The following is a 24,871-nucleotide window of genomic DNA, read 5'->3' as shown; positions in this document are numbered from 1 at the left end:
CAAACTCAATGGCCAGGAAATTACTCTATTTCGTACTAGAAAACGATAGTCTACAAGAGACAATTGAAAAAAATTCATCTTGATTATTCATCAAAATAGTGGTAGTATTAACTGTGGGGGAAAATAAGTCAGCTTGACTAATCTCTTTTATTGCAGTCCCAGCAACTGTGAAATAAACATTAATGACAAAGGTTTAATTTTGTCTATGAAGATAAAAAAAATTTAACTGAAGGTCCCTTTCTGTTCTTATTTCCACTGATGGTCACAACACTGTTTAGCTAAAGGCAATGGACAGATTAGAGGTCTTTCACTAGAACTGGATTATGAAATTTTTTTGACACTGTTGACACAGTCCACTAGAACAATTTAGCAAATCTAAGAAAATTAAATATATGCATTTTTAGAACCAGGAGACTCCACTTCATAGAGTTTATCTTACAGATACACTCAATATATGCAGGGAATCATGCAGAGATGAATGTATTTGCATGTTCACCTTCTGCAAGAATGTCTGTAGTAGTAAAAATGTGGAAACGATCTAAGCGTCCATCATGAGGGAACTGCTTAAATAAATTACAGAACATCCATACAACCCAATACTACCCATGCTTAAGAGAGAAAAGGGTAGCCTTCTATTTCTGATATGGACAGCTGTTTAAGTCTTACGAAGCGAATAAAAGCTAACAGTGAGACCAAATGTTTCTAGTCTCATATTTTTTAAAAAAAAATTGTGTTTGCAAATGCACAGAAACTTTAGGGAAGAATACACAAACAATTCTAGTTGTTTCCAGAAGAGAGACTATGGGTAGTTATGAAATTTTAACTTTTCACTTTATAACATATAGTGCGAAAAACTTTAATAAATTATCACATATTTTATAGTCTTTAATTCAATTTTAAAACTAAAAAAATTTAAACAAAATTTAAAATTTTGATGAGCATTTGTTTTACAAATAAAACTACAGAAATATTTTTCTTTATGTTAGTAGCAATGTTTAGCGCTATAGAAAAGAGAAGAGGGTTTAGAATCTGATCTGAGCTTGAGTTCACACTCTGCCACTTCCTACCTGCATGGCCTCAGGCAAATAATTTAACCACATTCTGTCTAAATTTCTTTAACAGAAGAACAGTACCACATTTTCCTGAGTCTGTATTATGATAAAATGAGATAATGAGCATGAAAACATTTGGTAAAGGGTTCCGTAAATTACAGACATTAAATGGTTTTTCTTACAATGAAAGTTACCTGTTGATATCCTAAATTAAGAGTCACTTCCATGTATGACTGTATAAAACGCAAACTCCGTTAAGGCAGGGACTTTATCTCCCTCACAGCTACATTTCAAGTTCCTAACACAAAAAGCACCCAAGCACGTGTTGAATGGGTGACCCAAACGTGCCAAAAGCAGGAATGGACACACAAGAAGCACTCGGCAAATACTTGCTCCAACAAAAACTTTCCTGACTCCAACTGACCACTTTTGTCATGGACTACTCTCTTGGATTCTACTAAAGATTAACTACCCATCTCAAATCCCCACCAAGCAATCAGACTGAAGGTGGAAAGGCTTGACCTTTGGGGGCAGGGCCTCTTGCCAGTCACCTGATTTTAACTGAAATAACTAAGTTCCTCAGAGAAAATGAAGGCTGAAAATGTTAGTAAATATGTAAGTGAGTTCTTTTCAAAAGTTAGACTCATGAAGTAGTTACTACTGACTAAACAAACATGGGAAGCACAACAGTGTGAATTCCTAATAGTATGTCTTGAAAGCAAAATATAAAGTGACTTACCTAAACTTATATAATATTCAATTAACTTAAATAATGTCGCAGGGGCTTCCCCAGTGGCTCAGGGCACAGTAAAGAATCTGCCTGCAATGCAGGAGACCCAGGTTTGACCCCTGAGCTGGGAAGATCCTCTGGAGGAGGAGCTAGCAACCCAGTTCAGTATTCTTGCCTGAAAAATCCCATGAACAGAGGAGCTTGGCAGGCTACATTCTGCAGAGCTGCAAGAGGCTGGACACGACTGAGCAACTATGCACACACACAAATGTCACAATCTCAAATATGAGTTCTTTCAGTGTATCATAAGGTTGGAGAAGTAAAATATCCAAAATAGCCAATAGGAAAGTAGATTATCTGAGGCATCATTTTACAATTCTGGGTTAGAGATACCATGTGCTTAAAAAATTCTTAGGCTGTCCAGACCTTTCACAAGTAATGGGGAGAATGAGTGAATTAGCTTGTCTCTGTTAAAATAAACACACCTCCCTCCTCCAGACTATTAAAGCAATGGTGGCCCTTCAGTATGTCAATATGAGATGCGAGAGCTAACATAGGAGTAATTACTGCTTGCACACACAGACATGCATATACTCTCTGTTTCACTTCTTCAGTGTTTCCTGAGCGTGCATCACGAGTCAGGGCCCTGTTTTAAGCACTGGGTTACTTTACTGAACAAAGCTGTTACCTTCATAGAGCTTATTATGTTCTTGTTGAAGACAAGCAATAAAGTATATGTTGTTACAATACAGTGCCAGTGATAAATACTATGAAGAAACGTAAAGAAGACAGAGTGATGGAAAGAGATGCTGTTTTAGACAGTTTGGTCAGAAATGGGTGACATGAGAACAGAGGCCTGAAAGAAGAGAAAGGATGAGCCATGCCGATGTCTGTAGAAAAGTGTTTCAGGTAGAAGAAGGAGCAGAGGCAAAGGCCTTGGCCAACCCGAAACAAGTGAACTTGGTACTCTGAGAACCACCTGAAGTCCAGTATGACCGAAACACGGCGCACAAGGAGAGCAGCATCAGGGCAGAGAGGCGGCCAGGAGCCAGGGCCCAGGTCCTGCGGGCCTGCAGGCCCTGCTGCGAACTAGGTTTTATTGTTTAAGTGTGACAGAAAACCACTGAATATTTTCGGAGACTCTTTGCTTCCCTTCCCCCAAGACCCCTCAAGGAGTGGCATGACCAAAACTTGCTTTTTAAAAGATCACTTTGGTTGCTCTGGGGAGAACAGACTCTATGGAGCGAACAGAGAAAGGAGACCCATTAGGCAGTTACTGCAGAGGTTCAGCAGAGAAGACAATGGTCTGCACAGGCCTGTGAAAGCAGAGGTGGGACCACCCGGCAGGATTCAGAATGCATTTCAGGAGCTGAGAGGTTGCCGACAGACTGGGTATGAGATGTGAGAGAAGAGAGTTAAGGACAATACCAAGATTTGGGAGCATGAACCATCTGGTAACAGGTGTGGTGGGGCAGGAAATCAAGAGCTCAATTCAGGACTGGGTACACGCGTGGTGTCTATTCGCCCGTCAGGTGGAGAGGCTGAATAGGCAGTTGGCTGCACGAACCTGGAGTTCAGGGAGAGACTGCAGATAGAGTCCAGGGACTGCAGATGTAACACTGGATGTCATGGGACGGCATCAGATCATCTGGTGGGCACACGCGCAGAGGGAAGAAATGGGGCACCCCAATATTTAAGACTAGCAAACCAAAAAGGGATTCAGCAGAAAAGAATAAGCGCTTGTGGCGGGGATTTAGAAAACCAGGAATATACGCTCTGAAAGTCATGTAAAAAAAAAGTTTGATCAAGTCTGAGGACAACTGCTGGGCTGCTAAGAGGCTGAGAAAGACGCCTTTGAACTGAGCACTGAGTGGCAATATGGAAGGCCCTGGGAGTTTTGACAAGAGTGGTGGGGATGGAGGACCCATTGGAAGGGGCTTAAAGGAGACCCATATGAAGAGGGGGGGACGAGTCTGCTGCCAGAGGGGTTCCCCTTGCTCTTGCCACCGTGGAGCACAGCAGAGATGCAGGCCCCGCCCACACCCGGCTCCCCACACCGTGGAGTGCAAAGCTGTTCTAATTTTTGCCCTGACCTGCTGGCAAGTCCTCTTATTTCTGGCTGTCAGAGTGCCTTCTCTTCACTTCCACCAGCGCTGCTTCTCAACTGCAACAACTGCTGACCCCCACGGCTGATCTAACCCGTCCTCAACACTGCAGCTGCCAGTTCCCATCTACTTCGCCTCAGCCCTTTCCAATTCTTTTTCTGCTTTTCTTGTTTATCAAGTTTCCTGTCGCTTCTTCCTACTTTTAATGACTGAGCAAGTGCTGACCTTTCAGATGTCATGTCAGCGATGAGTGGATGACTTCTCTTGCACACACAGCCTGACCCCAACAGAGAGCCAAGAGCAATCTCTGAAATATGGATCTCACCTGTGTACAGCAGGTCTCTGAAGGCCTCGGGGCTGACGCGCTGATGGGTTACTCAGATTTAAAGCTCTCCTGGGAGGTGTGAGGCTTCCTTTAGGCTAGTCCCCAGATGATTACCACACTAGTGAGTACTGTGAGGCTTCATTCATACAATGGTAAATATCTAAAAAGTAGGAGCCACTTCTCATGCTTCCTTACATCATCCATTTAACAGATACTGCTGCAGCCTCTGTGATGACACAGTGTGAGAGATACTGGAGTTGCAGAGAAGATGAATACAGCTACTCCCTTCATGGAGCATACAGTAGTCTAGAAGGACAGTTACAAAAGTGAACAGACAAAACACGGCAGGGCAGATGCTTTCACAAGGGAATGCAGGATGCTCTGAAAACACCTTGAGAGAACAGCTTACTCCAATCTGCACATCACAGAAGCATCCCTGAGAAATTGATGTTTAAGTTATGAAGAGTGTGAGTTAGGGGGATTGAGACATTTGCGGGGAAGACCATGTATAAAGACCCAGAAGCAAGTGAGAGCAGAGCACATTTGGGGATACTGACAAAAAAGTTAAGTACGGCTAAGTGTGTTATGCGTGTACCTTTGGAAGTGAGAGTGGGGCCCTCAAGGATGAGCAGAGACAGGCCAGAGAGAAGGAAAGGCCAGACCTCAAGACACGTTCACGAAGCTGAACCATATTCTGGGGTATGTACTCATCTGTTTTAAAGGTGTTTTTTCTTGGGGAGTAATAATAAGTAGAGGTAGGAGGGCTTCATTTTGTGACTTTATATACTCCCATAGTGTTGGGCATTTATTTTTACAATGCCACACATCAACTTTGTAACTCGAATTTTTAAACAAACAAACAAACAAACAAAAAAACACAAAGAAGGTTGGAGTGGGTTGCCAGTTCCTTCTCCAGGGGATCTTTCCGACTCAGGGATCAAACCGGGTCTCCCACGTTGTAGGCAGACGCTTTACCATCTGAGCCACCAGGGAAGTCCAAGGTTTTAAAAGATTATTCTAATTGCATCGCGGAGAAAATGGACTGGAAGCAGGACAGGCCTAGAAGCAGGGAGAACAGTTAGGAAGTTACAGCAATTAATCAGGCAGTGAGAATTAGAGCAACGGTAGTGGCTATGGAAAGAAGCAGGATATAATTAGAAAATAGAACTGAAAAATGCTGGTAAGAAAGAGGGAGAAATTGAAAAGGACGACTAGACAAATACTACTTATTTGTCCGATGGTAGAAGTGGTAGTGGTAGATGGCGAATGCGGCATCTTTCATTAAGTTTGGGAAAACAGAGCATCACAGAGGTGTAGGTCTAAAACAGTTAAGATTTGGGGACAATAACCTTGAAGTGCATAGAGGACATTCAACATGGAGTTAACACAGAAGTCCTGAATTTATAACTCTGGAGAAGAAAATCTGAGTTGTAGAAAGAAATGTAGATATCCCCAGCATATATATGGCAACTGAAGTACTGGGAAAGGATGAGATTGCCCAGGTATATGCAAAGAGTAAAAGAGAAGCCTGCAAAAAAAGGCAAGGGAAGAGCAAGATCTAAAACTGAATTTCTCATAATGTTCGGTGACCCATCTGCACCATAACCTCCTGAGAAGTTTGATTAAAATGTAAAGATCTTGGCTTCACCATCGACCTACTGAATCAGACACTCTCGGCAACCCGGGAGTCAGCATCCTAAGCAGGCACCTCGGATTATTTCTGGGCATAGTCAAGTTTGAAAGCCATGGATCTAGAAGATAAGCAGAGGTGGAAGAGCCCCCTGCCCCCCAAAAATGGCTCAAGAAGGAGGTGTGCTCTGCTCACCTCCGAAGAAAAAACGAGAATTGTAGCCAGTGGAAAAGGACATACCCTTCAAAGCACTGTGGGCTGATGAAAAAAGGAAGCGTCAATAAATATTTGTTCAGTAAATAATTGGGAGAAGTACTTAAAGCTATGACCAACCTAGACAGCATATTAAAAAGCAGAGACATTAGTTTGCCAACAAAGGTCCATCCAGTCAAGGCTATGGTTTTTCCAGTAGTCATGTATGGATGTGAGAGTTGGACTGTAAAGAAAAGCTGAGCGCCAAAGAATTGATGCTTTTGAACTGTGGTGTTAGAGAAGACTCTTGAGAGCCCCTTGGACTGCAAGAAGATCTAACCAGTCAATCCTAAAGGAAATCAGTCCTGAATATTCATTGGAAGGATCGATGCTGAAGCTGAAGCTCCAATACTTTGGCCACCTGATGCCAAGAACTGACTCATTGTAAAAGATTCTGATGCTGGGAAAGATTAAGGCAGGAGGAGAAGGGGACGACAGAGGATGAGATGGTCGGATGGCTTCACCGACTAGATGGACATGAGTTTAAGTAAGCTCTGGGAGTTGGTGATGGACAGGGAAGCCTGGCGTGCTGCAGCCCATGGGGTCGCAAAGAGTCGGACACGACTGAGCGACTGAACTGAACTTAAGAGCTGTAATTTATCTCTGTATATTTCCAAGCTATAACTACTGTCCTGTATAAACACAGTTAACACCTGGGTAATTTATAAGAAGAAAAATAATAGTGGGAAATAGCTTTAAAAAATGGATTGAATAAGAATCACTTTGATGTCAATATCAAGGATAAATTCCGAAGGTTTGGCAGGTGCCTGGCTAGTTAGTAACTAACCAGCATGACCTCTAGGTCTAAGTAAACCCCTGAAATGTAAAAACACAGAAACAGTGCTCTACGTCAAAAAGATGGGTTCCATTTGGAAAAGCACTGAAATGAAGTTGTTAGCTCCACAGTACCATACGGATGCTCTCTCCCAGATTAACCAAATCACTTAACATGAGACCAAAATTAAACCACTCCTTCACTTACAAGCTAGTAAAGATCAGTAAATATTTAGCCAGCTTGTCCAACTAAATATAATAGCTCTTCCTTAAGTTATATTATAGTTGCTGAAATAGTTGCTCATCAGCTGTGTTTTACCAAGTTTGCTAAGCTTCAGAGCATTCATTTTGTAGGAAGCCTTATTTGTTCTGAGCAGTTAAAATGATCTGAACTCTGAAGACAGCCTACCAGGCTGCTCCATCCATGGGATTTTCTAGGCAAGAGTACTGGAGTGGGGTGCCATTGCCTTTTCCTTACAAAGGTTAAGAGAAACCAAACCACTTCAAACTGCATAAACTGCTCACTTTCACGTTACCACAAATAAATACATCTTTACTTCTTGCTACCCCTAAATGCCATTCAACAATGTCTTTGGGTGACTTTCCTAGGAGTTGTACCATACACTGCTTAAGAATTTTTTCCAAATTTAAAATGCCAAGGGTTGATACTCTGAATTTTGAAGTTTTTAGACTTCTATTTACAAAGACGCTATCAGAGGTAATAAACCCTGTGCTAGAAGTTCAAATTCTTGATTCAGTAAGTCCACAACTGGAAACATTTCAAAAGCTGATCTCTAAGCTGCTAATTTGGAAAATAAAGCAAAAATTTTTCCAAAGAAGTGACATGACAGGTGTGGGTGTGTGTGTGCACACTCAGTTGTGTCCGACTCTTTGCAACCCCATGGACAGTAGCCTGCCAGGCTCCTCTGTCCATCGAATCTTCCAGGCAAGAATACTGGAGTAGATTGCCACTTCCTACTCCAGGGGATCTTCCTGATCCAGGGGTTGAACCCCAGAGGTTCTTAGGCTAATTCATAAAAGTTTATTTCACCTTCAATGCTGGTGAATTGCTAGACACTTTTGATTAAAAAAGAAAATAGGTGTCTCCATACTAGTAATTAAACAAAAATAATTGTCAAAATGAAACAAACAAAAAATTTATCTTGAAGTCATATAAAAGATCCACTGGCCTGATTACACTGGAGATCCTCCTAGTAACTAGATAATAAAATCTCACACCTCAAGCCCATAGATCACAAGTTAAGGACTCCTGCTTAAAAAAAGTGAGAGGATCTTACTAGTTTTCAGGGACAGGGACATTAGGAGATCAGAAGTATGCCAAAGCCCAGAGCTTGGAGAAAAACACAGAATTGGAGAGGAGGGGCCTTTTCTTAGAAGTCCTCTGACTGCAGCGGGAAATGGACTTAGTACTGGAGCATTCTCTCCACATCCCAGCTCCAGTATCCCCGGGACAATGCTCCTCGGAGTTCAGTGGCTCAGCAAACACAGAGCCTGAAAACATGGGTGGTGTGCTTCCCAGACAGAGTGGGGACTGTGGAAAGGAACAATTCCCTGAGTTGCCATGCTAAGTACTAGACACCCGCTAGCGCCAGAAGCAGTCCCAGCTTTGACTGTTAGGAAGTCTAATGTTCGCTTCCTTGCCCCGACTGAAAGACCCATTTCAATCCCTCTACAGATCCAGGCCTTCCAATATATACGGCAGGTTTACAAGTCTGCAACTTATGGGTGTCTATCTTTATCATCTAAGGCTTGAAACAGAAAAGCCAAAATAAATGTTATCTTCTTCTGGGCAATACTGTTTACTGTACTTAAAACTAACTATAATGATGGAAAATGTTCTTATCTAAGTCTGTATTTTGGGCAGTTCAGATTTTTAATTGATAAGCACTTCACACTCACTCTTAAAACAGTGACCTATTATACCTAATTTGGATAGGTTTAAATATTGGGTGAAGAATTTCAAAAGGTATTTGCAAAGGTCTGCTATTTCAGTTTGCCCTTAACCCTTTCCCTAACATTAGGCAACTTTAAAAATGAAATCACGGGGTTACCTGGTGGCCTTGCGCTTAGGATTTTGAGCTTTCATTGCTGTGGCCGGGGTTCAGTCCCTGGTCAGGGAACTGAGATCCAGGAAGCTGCGCAGCACAGCCAAAATAAACAAATAAAAATGAAATCATACCACTGCTCTCAGAAAATAAAACCAATACCAAATAGCAAGGAGCTTGGCATTTCCGGTAAGACACAACATATATACTAAATTAGTTATGTCACTGAAAGTATGAACAGACCTGAAAAAGTGAAAGTTGCTCAGTCATGTCCCAACTCTTTGCGATCCCATGGACTAGTCCATGGAATTCTCCAGGCCAGAATACTGGAGTGGGTAAGCCGTTCCCTTCTCCAGGGGATCTTCCCAACCCAGGAATGGAACCAAGGTCTCCCACATCTGCAATATATGCAAATTAATGTACTAAAGAAATCTTTCAATTCTTTGATAAATATATCCAAATGTGATAATTAACCAAAATCTAAATTGAGGTTTTGATTCTACAGCATTCAAATTACGGCCAGAAAAGACAGCATGGGTAATGCATGCATAACTATCAGAGTGGAACTCAGAGGCTGACCCTGATGTTCAACTCTCTCACTTTATTTACATGGGCTTTCCCCTCAGATTAAATCCAACTTCCCTTCCCTAGCCTCTTACTGTTACACTGTAGTCACCTACTTCTGGTATAAAATTTTTCAGTTGTCTGAACTTAACAAAGTACTGGACAATTCACTGAAAAGGATCACTAAAAAAAGGTGTATATAGTAAAGAAATCTTGCTTTCCTAACTTTAGGCCTAACTACCAACTGTAGGGGTGACTTGGAAGAGACCCAGACGATTCTGTAGATTTCTCAAGCAAGTTTCTAGTAACCCCTTTCTCAAGCAAGTTTCTAGTAACTCCCACCTTTCCCCACTAAAACATATGTACCTGACATGCAAAAAGAAAGGCTGTGTTGAACAAACAAAAACCAAATCAGAATCAACTTTCCCACTGCAATGTTCAGCATATATTACATTTTTACCAGCTTTCACTTTTCTGACGGACCAGTTTCTCAGCTGAACTGCAAGACATCAAAACGGGAAGGAGAAGTCGGTGTCAGGGGGTATAAATAGCTGTGGCCAAAAACAATACTGCAAAAGAGCCAATAGGAGAGGGCTCCCGCAAAAGCAGCAGGAGTGACTTAATTCCACGTCCCTCTTCACCAGGGCCTCAGGGAAAACCATTACTAGGAGACAGAAGGACAGAAGCAACCAGAACTCGCAGAAAAAATTTCCAATCTTCTGTCAGAAATTAATTTGTAAGTGTTGTCTAGGGTGTCTGAAACACACATACGTATTTTAAATCTCACCTGGTATGCCATGAAAAGGAAATTTTTTCTAATGCAATAACTTGGGTATAGAGAACCTGCCACCCAGTATAAAGAAGTCAGTCTTTTCTCGGATATACACTCAAAGCCACTCACCAGAACCAACACTGACTTTTAAACTGCTTTATTCATTCATTATATTTAAGACAAAATTTGCCATCACACGGTGGCTCTAAATGTGAACCTCAGTTTATACAAACGCAAGCCTGGCATTGTGCTCCTATCACCAAGCATTACATACAACCCGCGACTTTCACAGGACAATGGTTAATACATTTCGCACCAGCGGACCAAATGAAATTGCATGGGGCACACACGTCACTCTGTAAATGTTCCCTGGACTTTACAGGACTGCGCTCAAGTGCTGGAAGTCATTAAATGTACCGAGTTTCTGCAGCAGAATACACACTCATGCATTCTTCAAACATCAGCAGCATCCACAAAATACAGGCCATCAGAAAGTTACGTAAGAAAAGCAGCCTCTCCTCTGAGTAATTCATTCAACCTTCCAAGAAATCACATATCCTCCTTGTGGGGCCGGGTCAAAGGTACTAGGAAAGAAACTGGGCGAAGAACACTGGGAAACCAGGGCGGTTTACGGCTGCAAAGATGCACGCAACGCCACCAGAGGCATCCTCAAGCATTCCTTTGCAAACAGAGGGTGCGTGCGGTTTGTAATGAGCCCCTGCTGACCTGGGTAACGGTCCCAGCTGAAACCACCCCAGCCTGACACGAACGCCAGCATGTGGGAAGAGGAGACTGGGGGAGGCAGCATTAGCTGACACAATGCCTGGGGGGCCGAAGCTGTCACCTCCTTGGGACTCGCGCACAGCCGGGCGCTGCCACCTGCTTTCTACTTCCTTGGGGAGGGTTGGTGATGCGTGGGCCCGAGAGGCACCAGGGAAGAAATAATGAATCCGGTTTCTAAAGCCAGGGCACCAGAAAAGGTCCCCAGGGCCCGATCCCTTCACCACTGGGCAACTCTCCCCGAGCGGCGCGCGACCCCAGGGATGGAAGGAAGCCTGAGAACTTGCAGACGGCAGAGGCCAGAGTCAGTCCACTAGCGGGGAATGGGTGGGCCAGAGCGCGGGGGTCGCCCGAACCCCGACACCGGGACCGCGGGAAGGTAAGCTGGGGGCGGAGCCAAATAGCCAGGGGCCAGGCCGGTCTGGGGAATCTTTCCCACCCGGGCGAGGGCGGGCGCGGGCGGCCGGAGAGGGGCACCCTGGCCGCTACCTGCTGCTGGATCTTCCCGTCCTCCGTGACGACCCAGTGCGTGGTGGCGAAGGCCCCTCGAGCTGCCACACTCAGCAAGGCGGAAAGGCTGAGGAACCAGCCTGGACTGGAGCACGGCGGCAGCTCGCACCGGCCGCGGACCCCTACTGCCACCGCCATCTTGCCCCCCCCCGGCCCGGCGACTCGCACCGGAAGCGGAAGTGGGCCCCCGCCGTTCGCCATCTTGGGGAGGTCGACGCTAGAGGAGGAGGAGCCGAGAGGGTGCCGCCGGCTGACAAGCGGCTTCCTCCGCTTCTGTTTGGGCGACGCGGAAGCGCTGTCTCAGGCGCTGTCCGTTTGGCTTGAGGTCGGAGACTGCTTTTTTATTATTGTTTTCTTGTAGAGTGGGAACCAGAGAGAGAGAGAGAGAAAAGTAGTATTCCAGTTGGAGCCTCAGCAGAAATGAGAGGACTCAGAGCATATATGTATTAATACTTTTAAAAAAAAATTATTTTTGTTTCGAATGGTTGGGTAATACAAAGTATGCTTTCGAAACACCTAAGGGAAGGGATAGGTTCTGTTTTGTTCTGAAAATTTCACAATGGGGGAGCTTCACAATTGGGAGGCTTGTTAGTCTAGGACAGTGCTGTCCAGTAGAAACGTAAAAACATAACGCGAGCCATGAGCCACAACATAATTAAAAAAAAAAAAATTTGAGAAAACCAACATCTTATTTAACCCACTATATGCAGTATATTATTAGTTCATTGTGAAATCTATAGAAACTACTGAAGTATTTATTTTTGTACCATGTCTTTGAAGTCGGTATGTATTTTACACCTATCAGTTCAGTTCAGTCGCTCAGTGTTGTCCGACTCTTTTTGACCCCATGGGCTGCAGCACGCCAGGCCTCCCTGTCCATCACCAACTCCCGGAGTTTATTCAAACTCATGTCCATTGAGTCGGTGATGCCATCCAACCTTCTCATCCTCTGTCGTCCCCTGCTTCTCCTGCCCTCAATCTTTTCCAGCATCAGGGTCTTTTCAAAGGAGTCAGATTTTCCCATCAGGTGGCCAAAGTATTGGAATTTCAGCCTTAACATCAGTCCTTCCAGTGAACACCCAGGACTGATCTCCTTTAGGATGAACTGGTTGGATCTCCTTGCAGTCCAAGAGACTCTCAAGAGTCTTCTCCAACACCACAGTTCAAAAGCATCAATTCTTCCGTGCTCAACTTTCTTTACAGTCCAACTCTCACATCCATACATGACTACTGGAAAAACCATAGCCTTGACTAGACGGACCTTTGTTCACAAAGTAATGTCTCTGCTTTTTAATATGCTGTCTAGGTTGGTCACAGCTTTTCTTCCAAGGAACACGCGTCTTTTAATTTCATGGCTGCAGTCACCATCTGCAGTGATTTTGGAGCCCACCAAAAATAACATCAGCCTCTGTTTCCACTGTTTGCCCATCTATTTGCCATGAAGTGATGGGACCGGATGCCATGATCTTAGTTTTCTGAATGACACCTGTCAGCTCATCTAAATTCAGACTGGTTAGATTTCGGGAGCTTCATAGCCCCACGTGTCTAGTGGCTACCTTACATCATGGGTGTAGATCTGGAGGCTGGCAGCACTGGCATCACCTGGGAGCTTATTAAAAAAACACATTCTTGGCTCTTATCTATGTCTCCAGCAGGTTTTACCCTTTAACATGAACCCCACATGACTGGTATGTACATAAAAGTTTGAGAAGCACTTCCTTCTAGTGAACCAACCTGTGGGCCAAGCGGACTACCCTGATTACAGTATTCTTGCCTGGAGAATTCCATGTGGACAGAGGAGCCTGGCGGACTACAGTCCATGGGGTCACAGAGTCAGACACAATTTAGCGACTGAACAACAAGAAGAAGGATCATTGGGGAGTCATCTTAGAATTCTGCCTGTCGCAGGTTCCGACTGCCAAGTCCCACTTCTCTAGTCTTACTGAACTATGTTTTGAGCGTCACAGTAACCCTTAGAAGTGCTTTTGCTCATCTTCAGTTCAGTCGTTCAGTCATGTCCAACTCTTTGCGACCCCATGAACCCCATGACCCGCAGGACACCAGGCCTCCCTGTCCATCACCAACTCCCGGAGGCCACCCAAACCCATGTCCATTGAGTCAGTGATGCCATCCAGCCATCTCATCCTCTGTCATCCTCTTCTCCTCCTGCTCTCAATCTTTCCCAGCATCAGGGTCTTTGCCAGTGAGTCAGCTCTTCGAATCAGGTGGCCATAGTGTTGGAGTTTCAGCTTCAACATCAGTCTTCCAATGAACACCCAGGACTGACCTCCTTTAGGATGGTGTGGTTGGATCTCCTTGCAGTCCAAGGGACTCTCAAGAGTCTTCTCCAACACAAGGTGAGCAAAAAGCATCTTTCCTTGCTCTTAAAAATATATATATACATACATATATATATATGTATATATATATATTATTTAAGGTACAGCTTAAATCCTGGATTGTAAAAAAAAATCTGTCAACTGCTATTTGCTTCCTCTGAATTCTGTGACACTAATGTGACAATATTGGGTTTCTTTATGATATTACTTTGTACACTTTGAACAGCTAAACTCCTGAGTAGTTCTTCCTTCATCCAGCTAGACTGGAAGTATCTGAAGGCAGTATAGGAAATGTATTTTTATTTTTATCTTCCATAAAGCTTGATGCTTAAGTGGTTAGTTTATTTCATTTTTATACTCCCCAAAAGGTAGCTTTCCGATTTTATGTGCATAAAACAATGAAAAATTCTAACCCAAATAAAACTGTTGCTGCCAATTTTTGACATCCAAATAGATCACTTGTTGTGTGTGTGCTCAGTCGCTCCAGTCATATCCAACTCTTGGGACCCCATGAACTGTAGCCCACCAGGCACCTCTGTCCGTGGGACTCTCTAGGCAAGAATACTAGAGTGGGTTGCCATGCCTGCCTTCAGGGGATCTTCCCAACCCAGGGATTGAACCCTCCTCTTTTATGTCTCCTGCACTGGCAGGTGGATTCTTTACCACTAGTGCCGCCTGGGAAGCCCAGATCACTTGTTAACCTTTCTTTTTATTCTAAGACCTGATATTTCTTTTTCCATTTTAAGTACATATTTGTTCTTTATGGTTAGATAAAACCTTTGGAACTATAAGATGGTAGTTATGAAAATTGCTGTTGCTAAGTCACTTCAGTCGTGTCCGACTCTGTGCGACCACATCCCTGGGATTCTCCAGGCTAGAACACTGGAGTGGGTTGCCATTTCCTTCTCCAGTGCATAAAAGTGAAAAGTGAAAGTGAAGTCGCTCAGTCATGCCTGACTCTTGCGACCCCATGGACTGCAGCCTACCAGGCTCCTCCGTCCATGGGATTTTCCAGACAAGAGTACTGCTAATAATCTCTAAATTGTGATTCAATTCTTAGTTTAACAAATGCTAGGAAAGCTCATAACTGCATGTAATTTGGCCTTTCAACATAAAATATTTTAGCAAATATGCCCTTTAATTTATCATTATCATAAATTATAGACCTTTTTAAGCTGAGACTTGGACAATGGTAAAATGGTCTTGCTGTATTATTCATTTCCTTCCTGGGGCTGCTTTATCTGAATTTTGCAAAGGATCTGTACTTTTTTATTTCTTAGAGAAAATACTTAAGATATAAATATTCCTGAGAGAGTTATTATAACACCCTGGTTTAAATTCTGATTATCTTTTGCTTCATGGTGAACCAGCGCAAATCTTTGTGGCATAAATTTTAAGCTTTAGACCATGATTTATTATATCTTATAGTTTTTTGGCTGGACTCAGCTGGTAGTTCTGCTCCTCCTGCTGTTAGTTGGGGGTCACTCACAAGGCTGAATTCACCTGGGACCTCGGCTGGGCCTGGAATGTTCCCAAATGCCTCCAATCATGTCTAGTGCTCACCTGGAATGACTGAAATGGCTAGGGTTGTCCAGGCCTCTGTCTCTCAGTCCCAGTAGTGACAAAGGTTTCTTACATGGTGGCTCAAGGCTCCCAAAGAGTGAAAATAGAAGCTCCTTGAGGGCCAGGCCCAGAACTGGCAAAGGGTCACTTCTGCATTCTGTTGATCAAAGAAGGTAACAAGGCTAGCCCAGATTTAAGGGGAAATGGAAATAGACTTATCTTGATAAGTGAAACAGCATGTTTGGTTAGGAATAGAAGGAACTATTGGCAGCTTACTACGTGTAGTTAATTCCTTTGGTGATTTTGAATTGGTGGGGGTTGAAAGGGTGAATCTCTGTACTAGGAAGGGAAGCTAGTCACAGAGGAAGGGCTATATAGGTTTATCTCCCAACAGCTGTATGCAAAGTGAAGAGGAGTTTCAGCAGGAAGACAGAGGATACCTAAGTAGTAATTTCATTAGAAATTATGAAATACAGTAATTTCATTTAGAAATAGTTTGTCAGTAGTTTGTCAGGGAGTCTGAAGCACAAGGACTACTTTGGATGAGACCAAGTGTCAAATCAGCCCCAGATTCTAACTCCCAGTGACACCGGGGCTGCTCTGAGCTTATCATGATGGTCAGCCTCAAAAGAATTTTCCTGATGCAAACATAAAAAATCTCACAAAAAACCCTCAAATGCCAAAAAGACAGTGTATGGAATAGAAGAAAATATTTGCAAATGATGTGACAATGATGGGACAGACAAGGGCTTAATCTCCAAAATATATAAACAACCCATACAACTCAACAAAAAAACAAACAACCCAATCAAAAAAATGGGCAGAAGACCTTAACTGACATTTCTCCAAAGAAGACATGTGGTTGGCCAGTAGGCATGTGAAAAGATGCTCTACAACACTAATTATCAGAGAAATGCAAATCAAAACTACAGTGGGGTACCGCTTCACACCAACAGAATGGCTGTCATTAAAATGCCTACAAATAACAAATGGGAGAAAAGGGAACCCTCCTACACTATTGGTGGGGATATAAGTTGGTACAGCCACTAGGGAAAACAGTATGGGGTTCCTCAGATAACTAAAAATAGGATTTTTTTAATGATATGATCCAGCAATCCCACTCCTGGGAATATACCTGGACAAAACTATAATTCAAAAAGATACATGTCTCCCCACCCATGGCAGCACTGTTCACAATAGGCAAAACATGGCAACAACCTAAATGTCCATCAACATATGAGTGGATAAAGAAGATGTGGTGTATATATATATATATATACACACACACACACACACAGTGGGATACTACTCAGCCATGAAAAGAACAAAACAATGGCATTTGCAGTAGTAACATGGATGCAACTAGAGATTGTCATACTAGGTGTAGTTGTCAGTAGGAGAAAGATAAATGCCATGCAATATTACTTACATATGGAATCTAAAATATGGCATAAAAGAACTTATATGCAAAACAGAAACAAACTCAGAGACACAGAGAACAGACTTGCAATTGCCAGAGGAGTGGCAGGGAGGGAGAGGGATGGACTGGGAGTTTGGTAGATGCACACCTTTACATTTAGAATGGGTAAACAATACGGTCCTAATGCATAGCACAGAGAACTATACTCAGTAGCCTGTGGTAAACCATAATGGAAAAGAATATAAAGAGTGTGTGTGTATACACACACACACACACACACGAGTCACTTACTGTATAGCAGAGATAGGCACAACATTGTAAATCAACTATAATTTAAAATAAAGAATTTTCTTGATACAGACTTACCAGCCATTAATTTATCCAAATCCTTGCTTCTGTTAATACGTTTGGGAATGACAGTTTCTGTGGAATAATTGTATTGTGACTGTTTAGTCTGTTAAATAACTAAAGGTCATATCCACTCCCCACCCCGTTTTTACTCCCTCACATAGACCCAACTTTCAGTGTCCTGACTTTATGATTGAATCTGGGCTTCCCTGGTAGCTCAGCTGGTTAAGAACCCGCCTGCAATGCAGGAGACCCAGGTTCAATTCCTGGGTTGGGAAGGTCCCCTGGACAAGGGGTAGGATACCCACTCCAGTATTCTTGGGCTTCCTTGGTGGCTCAGCTGGTAAAGAATCCGCCTGCAATGAGGGAGACCTGGGTTCAATCCCTGGGTTGGGAAGATCCCCTGGAGAAGGGCATAGCAACCCACTCTAGTATTTTTGCCTGGAGAATCGCCATGGAGAGGAGCCTGGTGGGCTGTATAGTTCATGGGGTCGTAGAGTCGGATATAACTGAGCGACTAAGCACATGATTAAATTCAAGTTAATTCTATTCAAACTATTTAGTGAGTTTGTGCCTTCTGATCTTATCACTATAGCATACTAAGTTTTAGTTTTTTCTTCTAGAAATACCATTCCCTCATCTTTTATTTGCTTTTCTTGGTTCCAATTCTACTTAACGTTATTTTTTGACAAACCCAAATTGGAACTGTATGTAGCAGTCTATCTTGGTTTTGTGTCATCTTGTTTTATGATGACCAGAATTTTACTTGACTTTATTTGTGGCTGTATTAAATATACAACTTCTAGGAATAAATCTAGTTTCTTAGGATTTTGATAGATTTCATTTGTCTAAGTTTTAGCTTCCATCACACTTGCTAGAATTAAATCCCACTTGCTGTTTTCTACACATCAGAACAGAAAATGGGGAGGAAGGATAGTGAGCTGAGGGAGCACACAGGTGGGCAGAAAGGCTTCCTGTGGGGAGTGAAATCTAGTCTGACCTGAAAAAGGAATGTTAGCCTGGTGAGTGTAGGAGGGAGAATCAGGGAACAAAGATTTTCCAGACAGAGGTGCCTGCCCAGTATCAGAAAGAGCTCCTTGAGTTAATGAAAGTAGTTCACCCCAGATGGAGTTTAGGAATTCTTGGATTATGAAGCTAAGCACTGGTATATTTAAGGTTTTATTGCCTCTATTTCAAATGCCTTTCCTTGAAATCTCCATTAGGCTGGCTCCAAATCATCATCTAGGACTCAGTTTAAATGAATTCCACCAACTTTTTCTAACCATTTCTATGCTCTTAAGAGACATTCACCGTCAATGCTTCAGTGTCCTCATGACGCTTCTCTCTGAAATCAGCTTATCGGGCTCTGTGTAACAGGATGTAGACTCCATGAGCTTGATTATCTTGTTCACCACTATATCCTCAGCAGAAAACACCGCCTTCGAGGTACTACTTACTGAACGCTTACTATGTACCAAACATTGTTTTCAATGCTTTTGATTATCAGTTAACAGAACGCAAAAACCCTAACCTTTGTGGCATTCTAGCTACATTATATTTTACCAGGGGGAAACACTAAAAATACAGTATATTTTATAGTATATTTTAAATTATGTTAGAAGTTGGCAAATGCTCCAAAGCACGTAGAGTAGGTAAATGGATTCTGGAGTCTTGGCAGGGAAGAAAGGGGGCATTGTGGTATTAAACAGGATTCCTTGAGAAGACGACCTTTGAGGAGTTGAAGCGGTGAGTTGCAGATATGTGCCTAGGAGGAACAGCTAGTGCAGACTGTAAGGTAGGCGTGTGTCTTTGCCTAGCCTGCATGAAGCTGACTGGACAGAGTGGTGGAGGATAAGAGTAGCAGCTGAGGTCAGAAATTTTTGATTTTTATTCTAAAATGAGGAAGGAGTCAGGGAACATCTTCAAGTAGAGGAGTGGATGTTTCTTTGCTGCTGTGTTTAGAACAAGCTATAGAGTCAAGTGTAATAGCTTGGAAATCAATCAGGACGCTATCATGGAACTCCAGGCAAGAAAGGATGGACATAGACATTTGGCAGCCCTCAGCACGTAGATGGTATTAAAGCCACAGGAATGGATGTGATCACTAAGTGAATTTAGGTAGCTTGTACTGATCCCTCCTTGGTGCTTTTTAATAAAGGCTGGAAAATCTTTTTAATAAAGGAAATCTTTAGTAAAGGCTGGTAGTCAAATCAAGAAGTTGCTTTACATACTGAGGGAAGAACTTATTCCATTATGATCTGTCAAGTACCTGATGTTTTGCTTTGATAGAAACAACCCAACTCTTTTTTCAGAAGGTTATTAGCTTCTAAAAATAAATCCAAAAGGCTGAAGATTAAAGATAACTGGCAATACGGAATTCTTTGAATGAAGAGCAGTATTTTGTCCATCTTTGTATTTTCATGGTCTGACAGACTGTTTGGCACATGAGAAGCAAGAAATGTTAATGAACATCCAAGAAACTGAAGATGCCGTAATGATAACACAAGACACAAAACAAAATTACAAAAGGAAATTTATTTCAAAAGCATAAGGGAACATTTACATTTGAACAAAGTGATAAACAGGTGTCTTGCAAAAGAAAAAAATCCATGGCATGAAGTTTTTCATTCAAAATTTTTAAGCAAAAATAACCTAAGTTGTGCACTATTGCTTTAGGAAAGGGAAGGGGAACAATGAGGCGGTAAGGGAAGGAACACAGTCAACTTAATATCAAACTTTAGAAAGTAAAGTCACTTTTTAGCTCTGAGTTTACAAATATTAAAAAGAAAAAGAGGAAAAATTATACTTAATGTTCAAATTTATATAAATGTAGTCCCAAAACAGCTTCTGTACTTGAAATGGCTTTAGGCCACTGGCTGATCTGACTCTGAGGTCCAGGCTACCTGGTCACAGTTGTCAAATGGCAATTCCATGTTCCTATATCTGTTCAGATTCCAAGGGAGCTTAAGTTCAGCTCATAGTCTTTTGGAATGTTTAGAGATTATTGCCACCACTCCATAGTCAAGCTGACCAACTTCTTTTGCTCACTTGTATCATTCTAGTCTTCAAAAAACATTTTCTCCAGAAACATGTGCAGTAATTCTAACAAAGGGTTTTTTTTTGTCTATTCCCCCGATATAGAGGTAACAGTAATGAAGACACCTGCATTGTAATCACAAACTACTCCTCAAAAAATAGGTCAAACTACCAGAAAATGTCACTCAGGCATTAGATTTGAATAACAAACCTGGGGAGGGAAGATTAATTGTGGAACAAAAATATATGAAACATTCAAATGCAGAGCAAAGGGCCTATGCTACTAAAAATGCCCATGACAATTAAACACTCCACAAACCCCCCATCTGTTGTTTTAACCTAAAGATTCTATTGACTAACTTATACAATAATTTTGATTAATAACCTGAGAAGTTAAAATCTTGAAAGTGGCAAAAGCAAACTGAGAGCATCCCTTACTTACTGGTGTATCATATTATCAAGTCACTTTTCCTGGGCTGCCCTGGTTATCAAATCCCCGAATTCTAAATTACTCTGTTTGATCCTGCAGAAACCTGTATGTACATCAGATTCAGTATTCTGGCTGTATTTCTCCAACAGGGGTCTCAAATTTACCTTTGAAAATGCAGCCTTTGTTTATTTTTAGTTTTAAATAACAATCATCACGTAAGTGCAACTGACTCAAAAGACCTCACTACTGGGAGGAAAACCTAAATAACAAGTTAGTAATGGATTCAGCCTCAAGAGGATAATCACCGTGTCAAAGACTACCCGTTCCTGGAATTAAAAAAAAAATGACTTATGTTGTATAGTCAAGTTTCACAGCATGCATATATATATATACACACACACACACAGATATATGCTCATGTATGTATGTATATTATACATACACATTTCTATGCAAATAGTAAGATCCCATATTCAAAAGTTTATATCACAACATATGGAGAAGAGTTAAGTAAGCAGTGCAAAGCAACTTACTTCTTCCTAAAAATGTCATGTCATTTCTACATTTTAAGAAAGCTGATGAAGTATTTTTGTTTTTCTGACACGCAGGAATACTGTACCATTGCGTAGCAGCTTTATTAAACAAATGTTAAGTCTGACCATTACTCTTCTCCATATGTTGGCGCGGGGGAGACGGGGGGACAGGAAAATCAGGAACCTTTCAGCACTGATGATCTTTACCAGTTATCAGAAATGGACTGAATTTTATTACACTTTAGATCTGAATAGCTCTCAATAACAAATTATCAAGATGTTTAAAAGATTCACAATGTGAAGTCTGAATAATGACGATATTGCAAAAACAAGTCAAGATTGCAGACAAAGCATCCAAAAATATCGCTGTGGTTTTTACCTTGGACACAACCATGGTTTGTTACAAAAGTAGATCATACATACAAAGGTATAAAGAACAGTAAGTTTTTAGCTGAAGGCAGCAGTCTTTTTAAAGGGACACCCCCGGTAATCCAATGAGTAGTAGAATTAAGTATATTAAGCTCATGGCGACGCTGAAGAAGGTGACTTCTCCTTCAGTAGAGTCGTCCCCGACTGCGATTTCCTCGTGCTCCCCAACCTCGGCCACCTCTACTTCCCCTGAAGGCTCCTCTCTGCTCTACGAAAAAGCGAACAAGGGTTTAGGTCTTGTTCAGGACGTCGTGGGACAGCACACACAGAAGAAATGTAGCTGGAAGCTCTGAATGTAGCAGTAAGCTCTATAAAAACAGCATGGTATTCTGCGAGTACATCTGCAAGTTCAAATCTCTACATAAAACCAGGGCATCATTTATGCCAAAGCACATTATCTCAAGGTACCAAATATATTCATAGTATGTACTCAATTAAATGTATCCCATTAAAGATATTTCAAGGTGACAATGTTAACGATAACTACATTTAGTTCTTTATTTTGGTGCCTATCACAAAGATGACTAATGAAACTATAAACGTTTCTATATTTAATATGGATTAAAGCTATAGGCCTTCAAAAGTTAGTGTCATATATGTAAAATATCTTAAACTACCAGTGATCAATTCTGAAAAGTTAGGCTAGAATGAAAAATGTACCTTTCAAATGCAATGAAAAGGTAATCTGTTTGGGTCACCACATTGAAAAATCATGTTACAAATTCTGACAGCTTTTCTCACTGCTTTGTCAGCTACATATGAGCTGCTCAGAGTGCTGCCAAAAAGGCTGTTTGTATATATTACAGTGTTTGGGTTACTGATGTAAATTAAGCATATCTCTTGCTGAAAAATCAGTCACTTGGATCATATGGTAGAATGAGTCCTTGATTTACTTGTCAGTCTGTTTTACAGGTCCAGAGAAATATTCCTCAAAGGAGTCTTTCCAGTGAAGAAAAACTGACTGACGTTATCAGCAAGGCTGGACCTTTCATCATACACAAATGAGTAAGAGTCTCAAACTTCTAATTCCAGAGATCCAATCTCCTCATTGGAACCTTCAAACTTCCTCATTGCAGGAATCTTGTTAGGAGCAATAAAAAGAACCTGGTGTTGCCATTTTTGTTCCATAATGTTGGAGGCTTGAAAAATTCCTATCCAGTTAGTACTGCAATCCATTTTTTGCCATTATTGCTAGAATTATATTACTGTTTTGGGGTGATGCTTTATTTTTATCCCTCCAGAAACTGAGTTAGAAAACTTAACTAGACCTTTCCCTAGTTTAACCAACATTTACCTGTCAACAGAATGGAATCTGATTCAAAGTCACCTCTCATGTCATGATACATTTTTCTAAAATGATTGGTATGCCAACTATTTAAATAAAACCATCATGAGCTATCACATTCAAAAAATCACTAGAATGATCTTTTTAATGGTTTCAAGCTTAATCTAATACTGCTACTAGTTAAAATTATACTTTAAAAAATTATTTTAATATTCAAAAAACGTAAAAGTTGAAGGACACAAGTCACAAAATATAGAATTAGTACTTGTGGGTTTCCGGGCAACTCTGTTCTACAGGAAGGAAAACTGAACATGGGTATGTGCAAATACTTTGATTGAAAATGCACCAGGAAGCTGAACTAAGTTATGGGAACACACACCTTTAGATAAAGCAAATAATAAGAGACATTGGTTAGTAAAGTGAAAAACTTTGATAAGGAAAAAGTCTAACTATGCCTATATGGACTCAAAGATGAATTACAAATTCTGGCTCCTTCTCTGCATAGAACTAGTTCAGGCCCATGACACTGGCACAATCTATTTTCTTTGCGGTAGACTTGTTCACTGTAGTAAGACAGTGATATAATAAAATTGAGTTTGGCTGACATAGAAAAGTAGAATTTCAATGATTAAATATGGGTAATAAAGTCTAAGTATTAAAGACTTAAAAAAATATTCTTCTCCCTCTGTCCTGAGGCAATACTGACATCCCAGGAAAAAAAATCCAACACTGTTTCTCTTTCCTCCTAACCCACTGTCAGTGCCCTAAGGAAAGGACATTAAAAAGGTAGAAAAATTTGAGATAGATAGGTCAACTAATTTTCATCTGTAATACTGAGAACTGTTTTCAGCTGAATGGGTGAAAGAAATCCAAGAAAACTCTTCAAATTGTTTCTATGAGAATACTTACAACCTGACACATCTCAACTCCCCCAAATAAAAATACTAGCAGAAATTTTGTTCCTACTTTCCAATAAGAACAATCAGAGTTTAGTTTGCTTTGTAGTTCAATTTATGACAAGCACTCCAATTACAAGGTTGCTCCTATAGGAATATTAAAGTACAGGAATACCAGACACAAAAGACAGTTAACGGGCATGTTTGTCGTTCTTGTTACTTTGCTGACTAAGGAACAACTAAAGTTGTAAGTGACTCCTGTATTTTTTCCTTGGCCTTGCCGTATGGCTTATGGGATCTTAGTTCCCTGCACAGGATGACCCACAGGATGACCAGGAAATTCCCCGATTTTTGTCTTCGGTAAAACTGCTTCCCACCCCACCCCCCACCCTTTGATAATTAAAAAAATCACATACAACCTAAGGCTTTGCATTTTTCACATCTCTTTTCCACATGCATTACATCATCTGATTCTAAGGCAGGCAATGAATGTCACAGGGCAGAACACTCATGGAAATTCAGAGTAATTGACTTGCCTAAGTGAAAACAAATACAATTCTCTATGTATTGCCATAGTTGATCATATTCATCTAAATCGATGGTATCTGAGAGAACAGCTGATGTTAAGAAAGGTTTTGATAAATACCACATTAAATCATACAAGTGACAGAGGACAGACAATATTTAGTGCAATGGAGTAATGAATCTTTTCCATTTACAAAATGCTATCATAAATATTTTTTGACGTTTTTAAGCTCTCTGCTATCCCTATTTTTCAGATAAGACAAGAAGCCGAGAGAGGCATGTTTACCTATTATTATAAAGTAAAAGAGTTCAGTGATCTTTTCTAAAGTTGCCTCAAAGAGTCTGATTGGAGTTTAAGGTTTCATTTCACAATCTGAAATTGCCTTTTCATAATCTTTTGGCTCAGATATTGGAGGAATTTTGCTATCATAGAAGGCATTTACTTAATGTCAAATCATCTCATCCTGGAAACAATTATAGGGAGTATATGCTTCAGAATGTACTTTT

General features: G+C 41.3%; 2 protein-coding genes and 1 long non-coding RNA gene across 5 annotated transcripts in view; 1 reads left to right on the top strand and 2 right to left on the bottom strand.

Moving 5' to 3' along the window:
- TTC17 (tetratricopeptide repeat domain 17) overlaps positions 1 to 11,736 on the bottom strand; it is a 112,118-nt gene extending 100,382 nt beyond the window's left edge. For both annotated transcript variants that reach the window (XM_043482709.1, XM_043482710.1), the window contains exon 1: positions 11,540 to 11,736. In XM_043482709.1, coding sequence (XP_043338644.1) covers positions 11,540 to 11,698 — 159 coding nt within the window. In that variant the 5' untranslated portion in view covers positions 11,699 to 11,736. The remainder of the gene's footprint in view (positions 1 to 11,539) is intronic.
- Positions 11,737 to 11,769: 33 nt separating this feature from the next.
- Positions 11,770 to 24,871, top strand: part of LOC122450391 — a 13,873-nt gene continuing 771 nt past the window's right edge. The window contains exons 1-3 of the long non-coding RNA XR_006272110.1: positions 11,770 to 11,885; positions 13,857 to 13,917; positions 22,571 to 22,663. This is a non-coding gene — a long non-coding RNA (uncharacterized LOC122450391). The remainder of the gene's footprint in view (positions 11,886 to 13,856; positions 13,918 to 22,570; positions 22,664 to 24,871) is intronic.
- The window catches only part of API5 (apoptosis inhibitor 5), a 27,261-nt gene continuing 22,136 nt past the window's right edge, over positions 19,747 to 24,871 (bottom strand). Inside the window, exon 14 of one of the 2 annotated variants that reach the window (XM_043482711.1) lies at positions 19,747 to 21,866. In XM_043482711.1, coding sequence (XP_043338646.1) covers positions 21,784 to 21,866 — 83 coding nt within the window. In that variant the 3' untranslated portion in view covers positions 19,747 to 21,783. The remainder of the gene's footprint in view (positions 21,867 to 24,871) is intronic. The other variant, XM_043482712.1, reaches the window with a different exon arrangement.

This window comes from Cervus canadensis, chromosome 11 (assembly GCF_019320065.1).
Source record: "Cervus canadensis isolate Bull #8, Minnesota chromosome 11, ASM1932006v1, whole genome shotgun sequence".
Lineage (NCBI taxonomy): Eukaryota > Metazoa > Chordata > Mammalia > Artiodactyla > Cervidae > Cervus > Cervus canadensis.
Note: the sequence above shows the minus strand (reverse complement) of the source record. Positions and strands in the feature narration are given on the sequence as shown.